The sequence below is a fragment of the Fusarium keratoplasticum genome, chromosome 1 (genome assembly GCF_025433545.1).
Source record: "Fusarium keratoplasticum isolate Fu6.1 chromosome 1, whole genome shotgun sequence".
Taxonomy (NCBI): Eukaryota; Fungi; Ascomycota; class Sordariomycetes; order Hypocreales; family Nectriaceae; genus Fusarium; species Fusarium keratoplasticum.
In genome coordinates this window covers 2,952,755-2,975,211 of record NC_070529.1, presented here as the reverse complement: position 1 = coordinate 2,975,211, position 22,457 = coordinate 2,952,755, and the positions used below count along the sequence as shown (strand labels likewise).

Below are 22,457 nucleotides of genomic sequence, written 5' to 3'. Positions count from 1 at the left end.
TCGACTGCCCTAACTTCACGTAGACAACAGCGTCGTCCCCTTGACCTTGCTACTCTCCATCTTGGCCGTCCGAGCCCCGAATTGTATCTAGCCAAGCTTGTCAGTACACTTGGAAACAGAACAATCGGCCGTGCACTTACCGCCCTCTTCTTCTCCCGCGCAACCGTGCTCATGCCAAGAGACTGGGCTACCAGTCGCAGCACTCGTTTCTCTGCATCCAGAGATCCCTCGTCGCTGCTGTTCTCAAAGTCGCACTTCTCCCATACGGGACATTCGATCGCCCACTTGACAAATCGCTCGTCCAAGTACGGGAACCTCACTTCTCGGCCCCAGTGCGCCATGACCCGGTCATCACGTCCGAGATTTCGCTTTCCCAGCCGGCCCACGTCCAGTTTCAGCTCCTGGACAAGCCCCGAGTAGCCGCGCTGCGTGTACGCTACGCCATGACGGCCATATCCACCAAACAGCTCGTCGGCGCCCAGTCCGGATAGCAATACGCGCGCGGTTGTGCTGTACTGTTGTGGCGTTGGCTCGCCTATCGTTTCGCTTAGTCCCTGTCCTCTGGCGGCAAAATACAGCGCGCACGCAATCGAGAGGTCCATCTCTGTATTGTGTGGGTATATGAGCCTAATAATATCGGCTCTGTGCTCGAGATTTTCTGTATATGGCACGTTCGCCTGCGGTGGTCAATAAACAAAACGCCAGAGGGTCAAGATGGTCATACTGCCACAAATCGCCAGTTCCTCTCGGGACAGACTCGGCTGAGCTCTGCGAAAGCACTCCGTCCCGTCAACCGGTCAGGGCACTTCTCATAGAGATCATCCCGAGAACATCCCGGGAACTGGGCAGCTATTCTGGGGTTCTCAAACGCCACATTGATCAAGTCAATAGACTGGTCAAGGGGGATAAGATCATGCGCAAGCCGTGCAAGCACGGTGCAGTCGAGCCCTCCCGAGAACAGCACCGCAACTCTTGCATCAGTATGAGAGGCCTTTGGTGGCAGCGGCACGTCTAGAACTCGAAGCTTGAGCGACTCGACGAGATGCGAATGCAGATCCTGCACGGATACTGAATCCGGAACAAGTCTGGTAGCTTGCTGAGGGACCTCTTCGTTGAAGACGCCGATGCTCGAGACCTGAAGACGTAAGTAGCAGGCTTTTCGGGGCGTATACTCACACATAACTCACCATGGATGTGTCTGGTGTCCAGTCATGTCGCAGGGGCACCATTCCGCCGGCTGCGACCTCTCCCAGCTCCAGAGTATAGCATCCATCAGCCTCGACCTCGCTCCATCCTTCGACGGGCGTCTCAGCGATGCTCGAAAGGGCAAATGGCAGCCCCTCTTTGATGAGCAGTGACCGACGGCCCAGGCGGTCACGCCCATAGTAGAGCCGCTTCGCCGGTTTGTCCAGGTAGATAAAAGAGAAAGGCCCTTCGATGGCTCGCAAGACATCGAGAATCTGGCCTGGCGTGTGTGCCGCACTACGGCTTGCCTCAGCTAACAGGGCGAGGACTGCTTCGCCGTCATTGCCTTGAACCGGTTCTCCTCGGAGCCCCCAAGCCTCTCCATTCCAGCAGAGGATAGAACCCGAGGCAGGGTCGGTAAGGGGTTGTTTGGCAACGTGATCTCCTCGTAGCGACAATACAGTCGACGTAAAGGTCAAGAAAAGGCCAGCTTGATCGGGCTCGTTCCCGTCGAGCTGAGCCTGTACGGTCCCTGTGTGGTCTGGTCCTCGGTTGATAAGACATCGCTCTAGTCCAGGAGATATGCAATCACCGGCGTTGGATGAGATGACGGCGTGAATGCCGCACATTTTGCGCGTGCTGTTGCCGGAAGTTGAGAACGCGTGAAGGAAGAACAGTCATGGATCTTGGCCTTCGCGCAAGGGGGCCGAGATTGCACGTCTCCACTTTGCTACCCTGGACCTCAATGTCGAGAAGCCCAGAATGATGGAACCGTGCCATCTACATACATTTTTCAACACTATCAGAAACTAAGTCTCGTACAAGCAATAAAAACACCGGTTGTTGAACACACAGGTGCCAAAGTCTACAGTCACGGAGTCAGATTTCCGTTACGAAAATGATGAGTGTCATGTCGGTGGTATGTCGGTAGCAAGACAATTAGACATAACCAACAGAAGTAAACCATGCCTACCTATGAATGTGTGAATTCAATAAACCGACAGTAAACTTAGGGATCGACCTGAAAATTCAAGCACAAGTACCCCCGTGGTCGACTTGGAGTGAAGACGACCAAGAAGGGTAGGTGGTTGAAGCTAGCTCAACGAGCTGGATCCCAGGAGCTAGTTTTCGAGTAACGAGCACGATAGAAAACACACCAAATCCCAGAAGCCCCATGACTACCCATACGTAACTCGGGCGCACAACTAACAACAGCACAGAGGTCAACATAGACTTTGCTGTTGTCACGCATGACAGTTGTAACCGTGAACCACCATTGAGGGACATGTTGGGCTCAACACCGAAAAGTCAAAACCTGGTGACCCAAAGGTAAATGAATTGGAAGATGGCCTAGAACATGCTATAGCACCGGAACCGTGGTGAGAACTCGTGCTTTTGGCGATATGGGGTCTAAGTGGAAGTTGAGCTACTCGTTGACGTTCTAGTACGTGGTCGAGATGATTACGACAGCGAGCCTCCCATCAAAATATGTGGTGTACGAAGATACCACGAGCATGAAAGTACAGCCAGAATACAAACAGGGCAAAAAGGAAAGCAACCGTCTTGGTGAGGTTAAATGGACGGCATGCGGTGCCCGACTGTAGAGTGTGCTACTCCGTGCCACCCGTTGAGATCTGGATTGGTAGCGACTGTCAGATCCTCTGCTGATCGATCAATGATAATCATCGATTTTATCAATCTTCTAAATTGCGATGACTCCTGATAGAGCAATAGTCCAAAACAAACCCGTCACTTTCACCGTTGTTGGCGCAACTTGCCCAAGCTGAATATACTCACCTATGGACAAGTTGATCACCTGGGCTCTGTAGAGGGAGATCTGGCAAGTACGGGAAGCTGTCACTGATTATTCAGATAAACCTGATCTAGACCCATGCTTTAACCGGCCTCATCATGGTAGGACAAGATGGCCTTGAAGCCCGAGTTTTACCAAGCATCTAGACCAACCCTTGCTTACGGTAGCACTCCAAGTTGCCACCCAATAGCTGACAAACGAATATCATCTACCTCCATGTAATCCTTGCATGGTTCGGACCAAAGGCAAGTCTACAATCATAGTCACACGTCAAGGCCGAGAACCAATACTTGTTGATGGGTGTATTTCTATCCCTAAGAATACTGTACGAGAGAGGGGCGAACTCTATACCAGTGAAAACCAGATCTCGCAAAAACCGAACCGTGCAGTGTCATATGGTGTTGTGTGTGTAGTGATGTGTTGCGTGTTCTGATACCCAATTTGGTCACTTAATCTCCCCTCCATTCTCAAACCCCCATCTCCCCTCGTCTCTGCAAGACGGCAGCAAGCAACAAAGCAAGCAAAGCTAACGTAAGGGGCAAGGTAAAATCTGCTCATATTACATGAAAGGCCTCATCGCGCTCTCGATGGCCTGAGAAAAGTTCGTCGTAAATCGTAAACCAAAAAACTGATTGGTAATTTTAGGGGGGCATGATACAATCTCGAGCCTTGTGCTCTTTTATTTCTCCACCTTCACACGAGGCTCCTCTGAAACTTTAGGCATCTAGTCCGTGAAGTTCTGCTGGAAGTCCATGCTGGACAGGTCCATCTGGAAGAGGTCCTGCTGCGAGGTCTGGGAGAAGCCAAGGTTGGCGCTTGGGATTTCGCCAAAGAGTGGCTGCTGGTACTCATTTGCCTTGTTTGTCATGCCGTTTCCGCTAGGGAAGAGTGGGAAGTCCATCCCCTCTCCACCGAAGGAATCATCGAATCCTTCATCAACGTCTCGTAGTGAATTAGGGGTGAAGAGCATAGCCGTCTCTTGGCCAGTTGGCGAGAAGTGTGGGGCGCCAGTTGGAACAGCGACAGGCTGAGGCGCCTGGTAGATGGGCAGCTGCTGAGCCATCATCTTAGGGTTGGGATTGTAGAAGGCCATCTGGTCCTGCGTGGGGAGCTGAGTTGGCAGCTGCATGTGGGCAGCGTACAGGTCCTCGTTGTCGAGGATAAAGGCCGAGCCGTTCTGGTAAGGAGCATACTGCTCGTACGGGCTGGCTGAGGCGGGAGAAGTGCTGTCGAGAGTCAAGTCCAGATCAAGGGACTCGGCAGGAATGTTGTTGATCGACATCCAGTCCGACTCGTTGGGGTAGAGAGGGAAGTCAGCGCCAACGAACTGGGTAACGTCGTGCTGAGGAGGAGTGGGAACGCCGCTGTAGGTGGGCGTGGTGGAAGGAGTCGAAACGTTCACGAGAGGAGGAGTTTGCTGGGTGGAGCTGGCGGGCTTGTTACGCGGCACCTTGCCGTTGGTCTTGGTTCGCACGTAGTGCCAGCCGTGGGCCTTCTCCATGTGTTGTTTGCAGTTGGACTCGCGCTTGGACTTGTACGGGCAAGGCTTGAAGAGGCACTCGTACATGGCGGGAGCATCCGAGTGCTTGTCGTTGTGGTGGCGATCCATCTCCTTCTCAGTAGGCCATCCGTAGGTGTGGTACTTGCAAGTCGGGACGGGGCACTTCCAGGGTCGAGAGTGTGTCTTCTCGTGCTTGGTCAGGTCGCAGGGGCGCTTGAACTCCTTGTTGCATCCAGGCTCGCGGCACCTCTTGGGAGCCAACTCCTCGGGGGAGGCGTTCTTCTTGCGGCGAGCCATGGATCGCTGGATCTCCTCCTCGTCCTCCAGCTGCTGGCTCAGGGAGCGCTTCATCTTCATGGGAGCCTCGTCGACGTCGACGGGCTTGCCGGTCTCCAGGGAAATGTAGGTGCCGTCCTTTCGGACGCGGACGAGCTCGGCGGGACGTCCGTTCTCAGCAATACCACCGATGAGCTTGATCTCATCAGATCTTGGGGAGGAGTTAGTTGGGTAATCCAGAGGAACAAAGCTGGGTACATACGCGTCGACATCCATGTCGTCGCCGTTGTTCTTGGCGGCGAGCTGCTTTCCGTATTCAAGAATCTGGTCCTTCAGGTCGATGAAATATCCGTTAGTGTAAGGCCGATCAGCAGGTCGAATTTGTTCGCGGTCGCTGAGATATTCGACGGTCGCTTGAATGCATCGGACGGAGGTAAGGCAGAAATCGAGGTACAAGGCGGCGGACTTGGTCCTCTCCTTCACACACAGCATCCGATAAGTATTTCCCCAAACGCCATTATCAGTCAGAAGCTGACTTACCGGTGCCATAAAGATCAAGGTCTTTTCAAGATCTCGCAGGCAAATGATTTCCTTTGATCGAATTCTTCGTGGAATGTCAAGGACTATGGGCTCAAAGTCCTTGAGAGTTGGCTTGGCCAACAGTGGGCGCAATGTGTGCTCGTGAATGCGGTTGATGGCCTTTGAGCCGAGGGTTGGAAGCTTCTCTGTTGTGGAGGCAGCTGCAGATCTTGTGATGGCGGAGCGCGTCTTTGTCTCCTTTGATGGAGTGACTGCAGCATGCTTCTCGTTTGTGGAAGCCACCGAAGTCCCAAGGCCGCTGTCGGAAGCATGGTGCCGTGAGTGTCGGACAGAACGAGGACGCAATACGCGCCTCTCAGCTTCCTTAGCCATGGCTGGGTCGACGATGGGCCCCTCGAGGAAGCCGCGAGGGATGGGCAAGCTGGTGTCCCGAAGAGACTTGGGCTTGCTCTTGGGGGACCTGGGCGACAGAGAGAGCTCTTCGGTCTTGGCCAGAGCCTCGTCGATGTCGTTCAAGGTCAAGGCGATGCGACGTCGGTTGGCATCGACGACATCATCCAAGTGAGATTGGGATCGAGACAGGCGAGGAGGGACAAAGGTGAGGTCCGAAGCTGAAGAGACAGGAGAAGTAGGAGAGTGAAAGGTTGCACCCTTACGGAGGGTCGAGTTGGTCTTAAGGGACAAGGCATTCTCGGTGTCGCTGCCCGGGCGAGTCACCGGAGTCCTTCGACGTGGGTGGGAGAAGGACATGGCTTAGACCTGAGAGGTGGGTACAAGTCGACAGGACAGTCGACCGATAGCCACGGGTGTCTTTGAAGCTGCAACGGGGAGTCCCGTTAGTTGACAAGATCGATCTTGGATGCAAGCAAGTGCTTGATAGTGGAGGACGGGATGGTGAGTCACAGTCGAGGTTCCTAATTCCCACACCCAAGAGGGATGAAAAGGCCTAGACGTTGACCGAGTCCAGGTTTGGGTTTGGGGGGATTGACCAATGCCAGGTTGTTTGGCAAATGTCTGGGGGAAGAAACCGGAAAGGAAACAATTTCGGCGTGACGAGATGGAAATCGAAGACCAAGACGAGATAAAATATGAACCGTACCAAGTGATAGAGATGCAAGGGCGCGCAGCGGATGTCAATCCTGTCGTCAACAAGTCGAGGTGCGGCGGGTGGCGCGAGACGACCAAGAGGATGACAGGGAAGGCGGCGGATGAACGAGTCGGGGCCAAACAGATATATTTCTCACGCGGAAAGATGACCCGGCAGGGTTCGGCAGGATCGTTTGGTTTGACGAGACGACGGGCGACGAGCGCGTGAGAGTCGGCGGTTGAAACGGAAAATGTTAGATATCAAGTCGTAGGGGGATGCAGAGAGAGGCGAGTGGAACTGGACAGAAGAGGACGGGGCGTAAAAGGGTATATGAGGGATGGCGGAGGGGGGCGTGTTGCCAAGCGACGCAGGGTGTGCAGGGTCCGTAAGACGAGAGCCGGGGGGGTTAAAGACGCAGAAGAATCGATTGACGACGGCGGCCTCAGGACAACGACGGCAACGATGATGGGAAGGGAAGAAAAGGGAGGAGTTGGATTGATGGAGAGGGAGAGAGGGCGAAGTGGTGGATTTGGGGGTTAATGCCACTTTCCCCAATGTGCTTAGAAACCAAGCTGGGGGAGACCGCCCTCTCAGCCCATGGCAGACTGCTGCCTGGAGGCCCGGCCCAATTAGGATTAGGGGGCGCCGCGGGCTGAGGCGTAGCCTGTGCGGAGGAGGCGTATCCCTGCGCAAAGTCTACGGCGATAGGGTCACTAACAATTTCTGGGGCACCTTGAGGGCGAGTTACTGTGGCATCTGGCAGAGATTCCTGCGACGAGAATGTTGGTTGTTGTGACGGGGAGAGCATTCCACAGCAATTTCCGCCCGGATCCCCCCCAAAAATCCGTCGCAGAGCCGCATCACACGCTGCCGGCCGGAACCAGCGGGTTTGGCATCGGTGTTAATGGCCCAGGTGCCTCGACTATCACGGGCGACTTGGGAATGTCTCCACAAACTCCGCCCCGCTCACTCTCGCACCCGCTCTCGTACAGGTGTCCGCCGTCCGGCGTCACGTTAGGACGATTCGCCATTGATTGACCAGACCGGTCCGTCTAGTCCGTGTCTCCTCAAGGCGCATCACATCGGCGAACCTCCGCGCGCGCAGGTGCGAAATGCGCAGGACGATTTCAAGGCCTGCGATGAAATGCTGGGGAAGAGTGCAGACTCTCAGTGATCTTTTGGCCCCCAATATGCACATCATTGCGTATTCTGCTGTCGTGGCCTCGGGCCCTTCTGTTTTGGTCAGGCTCATTGACAAGTCATGAGCTTTTCTTTACATACAGATGTCGCTTACGAGGGTTCCATGCTCATCAACGCGAGACGGCGTCTGGAAAAGGGCAAGGGGGTGGGATGAAAAAAAATGGTGTTGTTCCCTGGGTGCGTCTCCCGAACCGAACGAAGGAACTCAACTGTGGCCATGACGTCGGATGCTGGTGGTGTTTCTCCTGCTGCGAGCAAATGGCACAACCGTGGCCATGAGCCTATCGAAACGCCTTGCGGAGTCGATGCAGGGATCGACGCCCGTTGCGAGGGGTCTCCTCTTGGTGTCTGCCCCGTTGGCGCAACTTGCATCTCCCAGATGGCCCGTGTCTGTCAGAGCCAGAGAGCTCGCTCTTCCGTGACATCTTCGTGAGTCGCTTCCTGACTGCTTAGGTTTCCACTAGACGGTCGAGCATTGGCCAGGATGAGCCCGCGGTCCTTTGATTTGCCCGTCTTTTGTTGGCCGAGTTGGAAGTTGATGCACCTCGACCCTCCACCTCAGCCCTCTTTTACGGCTGTGCCTGCGATGGCTGCTGCGATGGACCTGGCGTTGCGCAGCCTCCATGCAGCTCTGGTGCATTGATGGGGACCGACTCTGGCACATCAACTCCAGAGTCTCGTGCTTGGATCTGTTTTGAATCGTTTTACCTTGTCGCAAGTCCAGGATTTGGATGGAAAGGGCATTGCACTGCCGAGTTGCCATGCATATCGTTCGTTTGCTGAGGAACAAACACCGAGGGACCTCCTTGGAGGGGGATCCATTGGATCTGGAGTGCAAGGGCCAAAGTCCTACGATGCCACCACGATGAGTCTAGTTGAGACGCGATCCGGGGCACGACCAGCATGTCACTCACTGATGAGTCTGAGTCTGCCGGCACCAGAATAACCTCGTTCCCTCCCAAGACCAAGAGTCCTCCTCGCCTCTTCTGGCTGCGAGCAAGTCTCTCTGCGTGGGCTCATCTGCATGCACTCACGCCCCCCTCCAGCGGCCAATGGACCACAACCACCTCCGCTTGATCCACACGTAGGGCTGCTTCTCTGGACCAGGGGTCGGGGCGAAACAAAATGTCCTGTCACCGTTGACTCAATCAGCGGTTCGGCGATTTCCCTTTTGGTTCACGCTCGCAATTTTCGGCCCCCAATTTCCTCCAAAGATCCATTCCCACCCTCTTCCATCCCTGTTGCGGGCAACCTGTCCTCAGGTATGCGTCCTGAGGCCCCATCTCGTCTCTCATCGTCCTAGGGTCCGTTGCCGCGACACTTGCATCCCGACTCTTTGATGGTAAAGGTGGTGGTGGTCGTCGGGCCCTGAAACCTGCGTCACCCAGTCACGCGTCTGTGAGTGTTTTGTTCTTGGCATGTCACTGGTCTAAACAAAACTGTACGCTCGTATGAAGCCATCGCAGTCTCAACTGGCGCCAAGACGACAGGAAACATGCCGAGTTGCGCAAAGTCGTCACCCAAGTACGCAAACATGCAGCCATTCAATCAAAGGGCACATGTATCCACGCAAGCTCAACCTCAGCCCTACCATTAGCAGCGCTCGGTCAAACACAGAGTGTCGTCGACTCGTAAAAAGGTCCCGGCCATGAGCCAATGGCCGTCGACTTTATCGGGCAGCCTGCCCGTGACCCTCTCGCGTAAGGGACAAATTTGGGTGCCTCGGCTGGCGAACCCCATTCCCAAGGCACCCGTATTTCGGACTCGCAGGGGCTACGTATGCTCTTTTCTTTTGGTTCTTTTGGGCTTGATTTAGCAGTGGTTCAGAGATCTCTCCTTCCTTGATGTCCCCGTCCATCCTTTCCTGTGGACCCTAGAACAGGGAACAACCCCCGCTGTCTCACGGAGTGGCTGCAACCTTTCGAGATCTTCGCTGGTGGTTCAAGGGAGCTAGGTCGTAAATAGCCTCGTAAGAATCTAAACCAGGACAACCCGTGGTCAAGGCACCCGTGAATTGGTGGCCCTGATTCGACAATACAGTGTCGAGTCCAGTTCCACGCTCCATGGGTTCCAGCGATGGGGTCATCTGGCAGGGGCATCGCAGAAGTTCCCGATTAACTGGTTGCCTACACATCTCAAGTCTCGATCTAGCATCATCTCCATTTTTAACCACGGTTCCTGGACTAACTGCAAGGGATCACGATGGCCTTGAAAGGCCTCAAGGCAGCATTTTATTTTCGTTCGGGTACTATCTTTGTCCCCGCTCAAGTTAGATCATCTCTGAATCTAGTCGGCGACGTGATCCCATGACAAGACCCTTGGCACTGACATGCGTGGCTTGACGGTGCTACTATTCTCAGCTCACGATCTATCTTTATAGGTTTTCTTATTTTATCTCGACTCACGCTGACGGTGAGTTGATGACTTAAAAGAGAGTCCAGTATCATCCGTGGCCTTGGTAATGAGCTTGAGAATTGGTTTGTTTGTTTAGTCGTGCTGCATATCAAGGTCCACGTCTCAAAGAACCAGTCCATACACACGTGTTGCCCATTTGAGATGAGATTAAGATGGGACTTAAGTACCGTCGTAATTAATAAAATTGATATTTCACTTTCACGGTCACAAATGCGAATTATATGTCTAAACGAGCAGATCAATTACTACAGCTTCAAACTACTCAACTTCAAGATGATGTTTGCAGATCCCGCAACCCCTAACCTACCTGATGTCCCATGTTAACCACACACACTGACTTTGTCTTCTCAACACCTGTACTTACACTCTGAGATAGTCTCAGCGCGTTGGAGTCGGATCGTTGTAGTAGGTAGGCCTACCACGCGCGGACAGTGGAGGACGTTCACCTCGTGATGTCGACCCCCTACGCCGTCGGGATCGGCTGCCGTCCCGATGTTGAGAGTGAGATCGCTGATCCCGTGATCTGGACTCCCTACGTGACGGGAGACGACTGCCATTCTGATTTTGAGTATGAGGACGCTGATCCTGTGATGTTGACTCCCTGCGGCTGCCATCTCGGGGTTGGGAGCGAGAGCGTTGTGGGCGAGAGTGCTGTGAACGATGAGATGTAGAACTAGGTCCCTGAGAGGAGTGGCGGCGGCGGCTTTTAGACTCACCCCTGTTGGAGGACTGACTCAGATTTCCGTGGTAGGCTGTCTCTTGGGCAAGATACGCAGCTGGGGACATCACTTTTGTTCCCAAGTTTTGACTCTGACCGCGGTTGAATCGCGACTCCCGGACAGCGGGAGAAGGTAGAGGTGTTTGTTGCTGACTAGCCGCCACAGGAGGACCTTGGGGATACTGCATCCCTTGCTGAGCTTGAAACCCAGGTGGATCATGCGGCGAATAATTTCCCTGCGTATAGTCGGATAGCGACATGTCGAATTGCGAAGAGGTGGGCGGCAAATCCGCCAAGGGATATTGATATTCCCTCGGCCGCTTCCTCTGTGCCTCGATCTCCTCTTCCTGGCACTTGAAACACTTCATATCAATTTCTTTAATGTAAGTTTCTGTTTCGCATGCCGGAGGCATCCCGCCGGTGCATGTGACGAGTGCGTAGCAACAGTCGACGAAATGCAACTTTTCCCAGAACCAACCCCAGCATGTGGACCGCCGCTCGTAGATGGTGTGTCCACAGGTATACTTGAACCCTTCATAAACGCACATGGTTACTGTGTGATTTGTGGTCTCTGGGGAGAGTTCTGCTGCTGTTGATACTGAGTACCGAGTGTGTATTATCTGTACTTTGGAACGGCATTCCATGAACTCTTATATCCCATCGTAACTTAGCCAGCTCACCTCGGATTACATCGTTATTTGCGATCTGCCTAGCTTGCACCGTGAAAGAAAAAGACACAGCTCTCAGGCAACAAGGTCATTGTTTGGCTGTCCATGCGTTGTACACTTCCTGAGAAATGCAGAGTTCTGAAGAACAAAGACCTTGAACATGACCATCTTCCAAAACGCCAACACAACTCCAAGACGTTCCCATATTATTTCCTGTTCTCAGTTTATTCTGGAAATGTACAGACTGTGTTCCTTATTTGCGTCAAGTACCAAGAACAACCTACCAGAGGTATAATAACCAGTCTTGTCATTAGCCAGTCTTCTTGCAACTTCCACACCTGACTATCGACTTTGCAACACATCTCTCTGGACACTATTCGGAGAGACGAACAAACCACCGCAAGCAACTTTCCACAATCTCATCATCACCATGGCTTTGGAGTGGTTCAGCCAGATTTTCTCCTGCCTCTCCGTCCGACGGGTTCACGACTCGACCGACGTCCCTGATGTCGCGCCTGAGACCAGGTCCGTCTCAGGGAGATCTCTTTCCTCAGAGAGACGGTATGTCACTGAAAGAAGCACTTCAGTAGAGAGTCGGTTCAGTGCACGAAGAGACTCTTACGAAAGGAGACCATCCTTGGAAAGTCTACCACTTGAGGGGCCGCCGCCCAAGGGGCGTGAGGAGACCCTCTCTTGGCTCAACAACGGTAACGACTCTGGTATCATCGCCGCCCGCGACGCGGCCAACCGTGAGATCAGAAAGTCCCTTTCGAACGAAGGCAGCGAGATCTCGTACGGCGCAACAGAGGCGATCAGAATCCAGAGGGACTTTGGCAGGGACTCAAACGGGTTGGATCTCTTCGCTGTTGGATCCCCTGGCAGCGCGGGCCCCTTCACACCTCAATTTCCCTCTGCTCCTCCTACCAAGGAGACCCTTAGCCGACGTAGAAGCCCGTTTTCTCGGGATCCGTCTTCGCTCGACATTACACGTTTCGATCGCTCGCCCCCTTCCTCTACCGTGTCGTCCCCTTGTGGGAGTCGGCCCACTGATTGGAGCCAACTCGATCTCCCATATGCTGGCGTTGTCTGGCCACTCGGGGCGGGCTATGAAAGCTTCAACGAACGCATCAATGCTCTGAGCCTCGCGGTGCCTAAGAAGAACCAAGCGGCTGAAGAGGACATTTGCTGGAAGCGAGGTAGCGTCAACAGCAGACGCCCTGTGCTCCTCATCGACACTCAGTTAGAGGCTATGGTTCGACCCAGAGCCGCTTTGGTTGAATCTCCCTCTGAGAATGGGAGCCAGGCACCCAAGTTGCCTGAGCTGCCTCCCATTGTCCCTCCTTATAATCACGGGAGCCGTGAGGACGATTCGCCCAAGTCAAGTACCGTCCTTACCCTTGCCTCTGAAATGAGAAGAGACTTGGACGATGACAATGGTAGCAGTCTCGATGGTCATGCTGGGTCGCCCACCACGCCCGTTAAGGACTCCGGCTTTGGGAGCATGACCAGCGATGGCGATAACAGGCATGATATGCATCCCGAATCTCCGGTTATCGACAGGTTGGCCGATGATAGCAACATCAACGCCGATGCATCTGTTGACTCGCCAACTAGTATCAACACCGATTCCACTACCATTGAAGAGTTGATCGACGACATCACCGGCTTCCTTGATGGCATTGCAGCGTCATGTGCCATTATCAACGGTGCCCCTGAGGCTGACAGATTGGCCGACGACAGCAACAGTCATATCGAGGTACGTTCAGAGCCATCTCCACCATCCCCGATGGTAAGTGTGGGTTAACCGAAATGAAACAGGTTGAAAAGGATTACTGGGACGCTGAATCTGATGGCGTGTCCTTTGAAGTTGAGAGTGAGTGCGGTTCTTCTGAGAGTGATGGCATGAATCAAAGGACCTGGACGGAACCTGGGTTGAGAAGACATATTTAAGATGAATGAATGAATGAATAAATGTTGCAAAACTACAGTATCCTCGTACTGTTTTCCGAGTTTGTGTTTCTTAGAATAGGTTGTTGATCTCATGGATTGACGCTATCAACGTCCTCAGCCGCCCATTTTGTGGGCTGGTATCTCATATCATAAATAGACAAGAGAATCGTGTTTTTTCTTTTTGGGTATCTCACTGGGCAAGCCTTGCTTCCCTGGCCGTGCCATTGAACTCATCATACATGTGCCCAGCCACGGGCTACAAGAACCTGCATCTCGTTAATCAAACAAAACTCACCCGGCTCCCTTCTTCCCAGGCCCTCCTTCTCCCATCTCGCTATACGCCTTCTCACCACCCACCTCTCAAACATCACCACCGTCCAGCGCTTTAGCCGGTTGATCCAGAGGCCGGAAAAGATGTCCCACACTGACACCCAGGCTCCTTGCTCGGGGTGCACGGCCTGGTAGGCGGCCATGTTGTAGCCCACTCGCACGCGGGGATTCAGGTAGACGCCGCGGGTCTTTGAGAGTGGGTTGTCGGCGTGGATGAGACAGCACTCGGACCCTTCGAGGTGGTGCTCGGCAAGTGAGTCTGCAACTCCACGGAAGCGGAGCTTGGACGACGAAACAAAGGGCTCGGCAGGCATAACAACTATCTCGGTCAGCATATGGACCACGATGAGGAATACTCTAGACTAACCAATCCCGTTCCAGCAGCTCGTCACTGGCACGGCATCTAGATGATTAACCAGAGCGTTCCTCGATGCGCTGCTCTTGAAGTAGGGCCATGACTGTGTGGTGTGTGACTGGCCAGCAGTATCTCTTAGAGCAAATGTGTCGTAGTAACTCGGTGGTTTGGAAAAGTCGAGTGAGCAAGCAGCAGCGTAGTCGCCCCCATTGGTATCGAGAAGCTTGAGGACGTCGTCGGTCTATCCAGTCGCAGAGAGTGAGAAGCCATTGCGGAAGACCGTCAACTGGAGCAAACATACCGTAAAGACCACGTCGTTGAGGAAGAGAACCTTGTCAAAGCGCGTGCCCTTCTTGTGCAGTTCAAGTAGGTCGCGGAGCGTCTTGTTCCTCAGCCTGGCAAGGTATGGTATCCTCCTCAGCTCCCTCTTCCCTCTCGTAGTATCAATCCACCCCTCATCTTTATTCTCGGCCTCGAGCTCGTTCTCGTGCGTCACATCTGACACCTCCACTCGATGCGGCACGCCCAGTCGCTCCAGGTCGTTGTCTAGCTTGAGCAGCTCGGCCTTGCTATTGTCCCAGCTTCCGCTCTCGTAGACGCTCACAAAGACATTCTCAGGGTGCAGCGTCTTTGCGAGCTCTATGACGGCATTATTCCAATGCTTCTTCAGAATGTCCTCGTTGTTGAAGTGCATGCTCGCAATGTAGATACGCTCTGCGGGCTGCGAGAGCTTGGGGGTGGGCGTGCGGTCGGCATCGAGGATGTTTCGGTGGATGCGGAGGACGTCAAGAATGTTGACAACGATGAGAAGGACGAGGAGGATCTTGGTGGTTCGAGAGCGGACGAGGCGACGCAGGAAGAGACGGTTCCCATGCGAGATCATGATTCCTTGAAGGGGACGAAAGCTCGATTGCGAGGACAGCAAGGCGGCATCATAGGGAGAGTTCCAGCCACGTTCTACGCTAGTGGAACTTCCTGGACGGTTAGCCCGAGTAAGCATTGAATCGAGTACTCATGTGAAACGTAGGTGAAGAGCGGGAGTAATCATGTTGCCAGCGTTCCAGCTCGAGCTTTGACATGGGGAGATCAGCAAAGTCGGCCGCTGTCCCTCTGCTCCTTGCATTCCACCTATCTCGCAAACACGTGTGGGGGAAGGAGGCTTAGACGACACATGTCGGCTACTTAGCGCGCGTCTTTATCAAACCACGCCGTAAATTGACATAAATGGAAAGTCTGGGGATTCATTGGGTCCAATACGAACCTTAAGGATTCTTCTTAACGAGATATGGTAATGGGGCCAGAGCTTGGCAGGCTCTCCACAAAGCCTTAAGGGGCACCTTGACAGGCCTTGAAAAGAAGGATGGAGCTTACTGTTAGTTAATCAATTCACTGATCGAAAGTGTGTTTTGCCAGGTGAGCAAACATAGGCCTATGTATTGAATTTTACTGGACAGCAAATCACAAGCTACAAGACAGATCCATGACATTCGCGTCCGAGAGCTAGTCTTCATGGTAATATCATGGCTTGATGCTCTCACTGCACATGGAAACCGCCGCTTAGCTGAGACAGGATGCTGCAGGAGTGACAGCCATGACTGACATTTCGTCTTGGCTAATCAGAACACAGCCTTCAGGTATGACGCGGCTGTTAGCAGGGAGTTGAAAGCAAACATAACGCGCTGTATGTTTCTGCCCAATCACTTTTCTGCTACGCTCAAGTACCGCACCCCATTCAATCCTAGGAGACACTCCGGAAGCGTCGGTTATCGGCAAATCATTTGCGGGGGCTCCCATCCCTAAGTTAGGGATCCTCACCTGTGAGCCCCTGGATATCACCAACAGTGAGCTGCACACAGCCTCAGTATTGACTGACAGCGAGATTGTGACAGAGTCGGTAACGTTTCACCTTCCTGATGCTGTGCCAGTTGCAGAGAGGTTGTCCTAGGTGGTGGATCTAGATGCTTGGCTGATGTCAATTCACCAGTCCTACCGCCAGCTACAGGATCTATGTGGGTTAATATGTGCCTGATTAGCTTAAGTCCTTATTTCTGTTTTAGCCAATCCGAACCCCTGAGTGAGTCGCGAGCTTTACGAGCTTCATACACTTGCAAACACAACACAATCAGTTGAGATACTCAAGTAAATTAGCAACTAGCTTCTCTATACTCCCTCTTCCACCTTTTCGTCATATCAAGAGAGATTGCTTCGTCAGGTATGTTACATTCCTCCCCAGAACCCCTGATCTGTCCCAAGACCTTGCCATGTGTCAAGGTGGGATTGCATAAACCCCTTGAGGAGCCGTCATATATTCCTACACTAACGTCGACTTTTCAAGATGTTTTAAATCTTGAACAAGTCGATTAATATGCTTGCGCAACCATTTATTTGGCAAAGTGCAGGTCGTAACCGAGCCACTTCCTTCGGAGGATCTGCTCAACCGACAGGCCAGGGTAGCCGTAGGTCAGGGGAAGGAAGAAGTACCAGCCGGCAACGATGATAGCCAGCACAGCACCGCAAGCGATCCAGGCGCTGAGCATACTCTGGCCAGCGAATCGCTCTCGGGCGGTGACGTGGTGCTTGGGGCTAGGGGCAACCTTCTTGTCCTTAATGGTCAGCTCCTCAGCAGGCTCCGAGTTGAAGATGAACTCAAGTAGAGCACCGGCGACGAGACAAGAGGCCAGGTGAGCTGGAAGATAATGATGCAGGAAGAGCTGACGTCCCATGAGGTAGAATGGGAAGTAGTGAGTGGCCCACGCGAGGAAGAAGAATCCAGTCGAGTTATACAGGCGGGAACGAGTGCCTAAAGGGCTATTAGCATAGGAACGACATCGGAACTCTGATTTACTTACGGTGATCCAGGGCATCAATGCCACGACGCAGAGACACCTGATCAGCAAGAATGATACCGGCATAGACAGCAAGAAGACTGCTCGCGAGCCACCAGCCGAAGGGGTTGCCCAGGAAGTAGATCTGCTGGCGGGTCTCGCCCTGAGTCCAGAAGCTGACACCGCGGAGCAGGAAGGGCCACTGGTAAGGGTGGCTCGAGTAGGGGTGGCTGCTGGTGAGCTTGCTGTTGTGGTAGAACATGGCACGCTGGAGCTCGAACCACTTCTGGAGGAAGGGCAGCTGCTTGACCTTGCGCTCAGGCTTCTGACGACGGGGGTGGTCGGCGGGCAGCGAGGGAATGTCCTCAACGATCCAGACGTTGGAGCTGGGCGCAATCTGCTTGTTGCCGTTGATTTCCTGCTGCTTGTATCCCCACTCAGGCAGAGGCTTGGTGTGAGTCCACATGGCGACCTTGCTTGGATTGTGGATGAACTTGAAGTGACCCGAGACGGACTTGAAGTTCTGGTTCTTCTTGCCATGTTCAATTCGGACCTCGAAGAGAGTATCGTTCTGGCGCTTGCCGTAGGCATCCTCGATCGAGACAGCCGTGAACTCCTGGTTGGTGGGGTAGTAGGGCGAGGCGACATCGTGAGAGAGCAGGATCTTGTCGGTACCAATGTGCCTCAAGCGGACCAGGTCGTGGTTCTTGACGGTGCGACCCAGCTTCTTGTCGTCGTTCATGGGCAGGATCTCCCAGTAGTTGTTGGTGTCGTTGTAGGGGTAACCGGTGACCTGCTGGCCCTGGCTGGAGACACGGCCATCGTCGTAGCGAAGAGGGTATCGGTCCTCGTGGCTGTGGAGGTAGGTCTTGGTCTCCTTGTGGCGAATGCTGATGCTGTCGTAGTACTGGATGTCAATAGCGTTGGCCAGCATGACGTTGTCGCTGAGGGTCTCCTGGAACTCGGGGGTCATGAAGTCGTCACCGGGGCCGGAGCGGTTGAGGACGGCAAAGTGGACCTGGAACCAGAAGAGGTAGAACAGGAAGGGCATGATGATCAGGCCAAAGGCTCGAGCAGCAAAATGCTTGGCGAACTCCTGGAGGCTGATAGCGCCATTGGGTCGGTTGATGTTGAGCAGGTCCCAGAGGTCAATGATGACAGCGGAGCCAATGGTGACAAAGGCGAAGAGACCAACGTACTTGACCGAGATATCGCAGGACAGGGCGAATCCGGTCAGGATGAGCCACTTCCACCACTTCCTGGAGAAGGGCTCGTGTCGAAGCTTGTACCACTTGATGTAGAAGAGCAGACTGCAGGCCATGGCGAGGACGAGGGTAGCGTCCAGGAGAATGAGACGGGTCTGGCCAATGTGGGCATTGTCAAGGAGGATAAGACCGGCGGCGAGAATGCAGGCGGGAAGACTGTATCCAGACTCCCACATGATGAGGTAGGTGACGGAGACGGTCAGGGCACCGAGAATGGCGGGCAGAGCTCGGAAGGCCACGTAAGGGACCTTGTTGGCAATGTAGGAGTCGCCAATGTTCTCGAAGTGGAAGTGGCCATCATAGCCGACCAGCCAGCCCATAAAGGCGAAGAGAAGCTTTCCGAAGGGAGGGTGGACATCGAAGAAGTAGGTTCGCTCGAGGTAGTAGGAAGCAAACTGCGAGTCGATTGGTTAGCCATTGCGAATCAGCCGACAGATAATGATGCCAAGTTACCTTTCCAAAATGCACCTCGTCAAAGACGACCTCGTTGGGGTGGCTGATACCCCAGAATCGAGTGACAAAGGCCAGAATGGTGATGATGGCAAGGCCAATCTTGTACTCGACCTCGCCCTTGCCAGCTCTCTGGGCGCCGGCCTTTGCAAGCTTATCAAGCTCAGTTTCGGGGCTGAAAGTATCGTCAGAAACCTTCTTGGACGCAGTGCCCCTCTGTCGCAGGCTGCCCTGCGGCGTGGAGCTGCGAGCCATGATGGGAGTCGACCGTGGAAGCGCAGGCTATGATGAAGCACAGCTGTCAGTAAGGGTTGCTTTCTGGGAAATTTAAAGAGAAGGTTCCGACGCGAAAACTTGGAGGCTTGTCGCAATGGGCTTACGCAGCGTCGCGACAGGGTCTCACAAGCCGCAACAAGGAACGATGAGTCTCAGAACTTACCTCAGGGGTGATGGAGGAGGCTCAGAGGCCAGGTATAACCAGCAAACAGCAGTGGGTAAAGGAAGATAAAACAAAGGAGCGGTTAGAAGGACAGATTGAAGAGGCAAACGCACAGAAAAGAATTGCGCGCCTCAAGAAGAAGAAAAGAATGGTAGAAAAAGGGGCAGATGGAGACCTCCCTTTGCAGAAGCAATGGATTGGAGTTGAAGAGTTCCTGGCGATGAGCTGAGCTGAGCTGCCGTCGAGGACAACCTGGCCACCTAGCTTCCCTTTTTTTCCTTGTGACTTAGCCAGCTGTGATGGGGATGCAGGGGGTGATGGCTTGCCCCGCTTATGTTATACCACCAGCCGTCTGATAGCCCCTAGTACTAACAGATGCTCTATCGCCCACTGGGACGCCCTAACGCCCCGGATAGAGGCGCTATTGACTGGAGCCGACAAAGGGGACCAATTGGGTGACAGTGCGCCGGCGGTTCATCGTTTTACTGGTTACCAACGGGCTTCGGGTTGATCGGGCAGGGCTGAATGCCATCGGCTACTATAGATTGAGGGTTGTAACACCAGTAACATAGGGAAAGAGGGCTATTCATATGATGAGACTTTCTTAGGTTAGTATAAGACGCTGACTTCCCCTTGAACAGGGCATTGCCATATTAACATTGGATGGCTCCATCAAGGTATGCGTAACCATAAGCTGATGTTGACCTGAAGACGACGCTTATCGATAAGAGCCGTCCGTGTAAGACGATTCTCATGGCGGTGACGCAGAACCCATGGTGCAGCTTGCAGAGTAGAGTAATCGATTTGGTTGTCTTAATCGCCTTGTATTTGGTATCCATATCCAGGTTCTTATAATTTTGGGAATTGTCCCTTTGTATGAGGTTCGGGGTGGGCATTAATGCTCTATCAGTAACTACGAGTCGAGCAACCTGTTCATGGACATATTGAATTCCTACACATACCCTGAAGCGCCTGCATCTCATAATCACCTATATATATTCCCATGATTCGATCAACATTCCCCTCAAAATATAGAACCATCACTTCCGTCAAGGATATTGTACGTAATCCCCCGAACCGCGGGACCCCTCCGGCCCTGGCCGCCGTCTCCGGAGGGCGCGTTGCGGGGCAAACCCAACACTCTCACCCCAGACACGTCGACAGTTAGCCGATCAACGGAGCCCAGGACCGCCCAGTTAACTGATCCCATGTACCTACACGTGTAATGCGCTTGTAATGAGAGAGCGCGCGCTCCATGGTTAGCCCAGGCTCAGCCGCCGTTTTCCACCGGCTTCCACCCTCCGACGAATTGGAGGCGGCGTGATCGGCTGCCCCTCCGAGCTGCCGGAGCTTTGTCGAATATAAGGCCCCTCGTCCCTCCGCTTGAAAGCTTGCTCCGATCTTTTGACGCAACCAAAAAAGGAACTTGACCTCTTTCATCACATCTCAAACATCTTCTCTCTCTTCAGGTAGGTAGTTTCTTACCGCATCCAATGCTGCCATCTCTCGCCGCGCGCCGAGCTCCCCGCTTTGTCGCTTCTTCTCTCAGAGCTGCCGCCCCGCGTCTTGTTCTCCCTCCCGCTGTATCAGAGGCAGCCAGGTTCACACGTTCGATTAGACACCAGTCCACCATGTCCGACCAGCAGATCATCTTCACCAAGAACGCCCCTGCGGGTAAGTATTCATTTTTCACCTGAATGTCGTAGAATGTCCGCTGACGGATCCTCAATTAGCTGTTGGCCCTTACGTATGGCTCCCAGAGCTACCCCTCATTCATGCCACCAGTGTATTGACCTTCAACAGTCCCAGGCCATCAAGACCCCCAACATGATCTACTGCTCTGGCCAGATCCCTCTTACCCCTGAGGGTGAGCTCGTTGAGGGTTCCATCACCGCCCAGACCGAGCAGGCCTGCAAGAACGCCAAGGCCGTTCTCGAGGAGGCTGGCTCCGAGCTCGCCAAGGTCGTCAAGACCACCATCTTCATCTCTGACATGGCTCACTTTGCTGTATGAGTCACCGTGACATATATCGGTATCTTCATGGCTAATTGGTGTTATAGGAGCTCAACGCCGAGTACGAGAAGTGGTTCTCCCACAAGCCTGCTCGCAGCTGCGTTGCCGTCAAGACTCTCCCCAAGAACGTCGATGTTGAGATTGAGGTCATTGCTCTCCCTTAAACACTCACTTTGACGAAAAGTTAGGATACCAAAAAAGTCAATCAAAAAGAAGATCAAATCTGTCATGTTTCCTCCCAGCTACTGATCATGTGCTCGCCACCAACACCCTGACTCAAAACGCCCCGACAAACAAACCAATAGACTTTAACTCAATCAAGAGAGCCCCAGAAACCAATAACGCAAGTTGGTGCTCACGGAAAAACGCGAACCAGATTCTCCAGATCCTCACGGTTATCCAGATACTCCAGTCTTTCACAAAATGCCATTCCAGCCTGGAGGACGTTCCTCGCCTCCGCCTCGTGGACGTCCCCTCGCTCCAAGACAATATCAAAGACCCTCGCGATATCCTCCGCAGCTGCGTTCACCACACTCATACTCTCTAGCGCTCTAGATACCGATTCTGGAGATAGCATCTGCAACGCATTCCCCCTGGCCCAGAGGATAGAGCAGATTCCGGTCGTGTTAGTCGTCAAAGAAGTCGTTACGTGTGTGCTCCTGTAGAGACTTCGTGCCGTCTCGTCGAATATAGAAATACGGTCTGGGAAACGACGAGACTCATTATGCTGAAGCTCCGAGAGCCGCTGTTCAATGTTGTGCCGGAAACCCTGGATGAAATCTTGACTAACTCCAAGACAGATGTCGTGTACTTGTCGGGCGACGAAGCATCGGAATCCTGGGTCGTTGAGGGCGTGAGCGACGTGTTCAGGCACGCCGTTGTCACTGAACAGGGACATCACGGTGCTAGTATCGTCTCGTTCAGATGATTGCCCATAAGGGGTGACATCTCGAGAATGAGGTCCAGCCGCTATATGAGCTTCTCGTGGGATGCCGTCCGCGAATGGTCCATGGCCATGATGTGTTAGGTTCGGGGAGAACCGGTCGTAATATTCGGGTGAGTCAGGCCAATCTTCTGAAGGTTGAATAGAAGACGGATAGTTGCTTAGATTCGTGCTCTCGTCTCTGCGCTCGGACATGGACGGGTTTTGCTCGTAGATGAATCGGCTAGGGGATTCAGGAGAAGACATGGTGGGTGAGGGTTGAGTGATGGTAAGAACTTGGGGGAGCCTGATTTCTTCCTTGTAATAGATGTATATATATATATGTATGTGCACTATACAAGGCAGATAAAACACCAAAAAGACCTTTGGCACATGCGATAGAGGCCTGACACAAGGCACTCATTCGAGAAGATGACCAGTTTTTGTCGGTGTGAATCTTGATGGTTCTACATGTCTTTGTCATTGGCAATCTACCCCTGGACAA

The 22,457-nt window shown here is 53.4% G+C and overlaps 7 protein-coding genes across 7 annotated transcripts; 2 read left to right on the top strand and 5 right to left on the bottom strand.

Moving 5' to 3' along the window:
* Positions 1–15: 15 nt before the first annotated feature.
* On the bottom strand, positions 16–1,814 carry NCS57_00088800 (Glutamine amidotransferase type-2 domain-containing protein; the record flags this gene model as incomplete). The annotated part of the gene is made up of 4 exons (XM_053050963.1): positions 16–87; positions 141–677; positions 725–1,135; positions 1,188–1,814. 4 exons carry the CDS (start codon positions 1,812–1,814, stop codon positions 16–18), a joined length of 1,647 nt encoding a protein of 548 aa, XP_052919478.1.
* A 1,908-nt stretch (positions 1,815–3,722) lies between these two features.
* On the bottom strand, positions 3,723–6,065 carry NCS57_00088700 (Zinc finger transcription factor ace1; the record flags this gene model as incomplete). Its single annotated transcript, XM_053050962.1, has 3 exons — positions 3,723–4,986; positions 5,038–5,252; positions 5,316–6,065. 3 exons carry the CDS (start codon positions 6,063–6,065, stop codon positions 3,723–3,725), a joined length of 2,229 nt encoding a protein of 742 aa, XP_052919477.1.
* Positions 6,066–11,833: 5,768 nt separating this feature from the next.
* NCS57_00088600 (uncharacterized protein) lies at positions 11,834–13,353 on the top strand (the record flags this gene model as incomplete). The annotated part of the gene is made up of 2 exons (XM_053050961.1): positions 11,834–13,159; positions 13,222–13,353. 2 exons carry the CDS (start codon positions 11,834–11,836, stop codon positions 13,351–13,353), a joined length of 1,458 nt encoding a protein of 485 aa, XP_052919476.1.
* Positions 13,354–13,586: 233 nt separating this feature from the next.
* NCS57_00088500 (uncharacterized protein) lies at positions 13,587–15,038 on the bottom strand (the record flags this gene model as incomplete). The annotated part of the gene is made up of 3 exons (XM_053050960.1): positions 13,587–14,002; positions 14,051–14,279; positions 14,340–15,038. The coding sequence occupies 3 exons, from the start codon at positions 15,036–15,038 to the stop codon at positions 13,587–13,589; spliced, it is 1,344 nt and encodes a 447-aa protein (XP_052919475.1).
* A 1,381-nt stretch (positions 15,039–16,419) lies between these two features.
* Positions 16,420–18,833, bottom strand: NCS57_00088400 (Dolichyl-phosphate-mannose--protein mannosyltransferase; the record flags this gene model as incomplete). Its single annotated transcript, XM_053050959.1, has 3 exons — positions 16,420–16,838; positions 16,888–18,523; positions 18,582–18,833. The coding sequence occupies 3 exons, from the start codon at positions 18,831–18,833 to the stop codon at positions 16,420–16,422; spliced, it is 2,307 nt and encodes a 768-aa protein (XP_052919474.1).
* A 1,187-nt stretch (positions 18,834–20,020) lies between these two features.
* On the top strand, positions 20,021–21,194 carry NCS57_00088300 (2-iminobutanoate/2-iminopropanoate deaminase; the record flags this gene model as incomplete). Its single annotated transcript, XM_053050958.1, has 6 exons — positions 20,021–20,077; positions 20,440–20,486; positions 20,636–20,691; positions 20,751–20,764; positions 20,821–21,024; positions 21,078–21,194. 6 exons carry the CDS (start codon positions 20,021–20,023, stop codon positions 21,192–21,194), a joined length of 495 nt encoding a protein of 164 aa, XP_052919473.1.
* A 191-nt stretch (positions 21,195–21,385) lies between these two features.
* Positions 21,386–22,219, bottom strand: NCS57_00088200 (uncharacterized protein; the record flags this gene model as incomplete). The annotated part of the gene is made up of 1 exon (XM_053050957.1): positions 21,386–22,219. One exon carries the CDS (start codon positions 22,217–22,219, stop codon positions 21,386–21,388), a length of 834 nt encoding a protein of 277 aa, XP_052919472.1.
* Between the last annotated feature and the right edge of the window lie 238 nt (positions 22,220–22,457).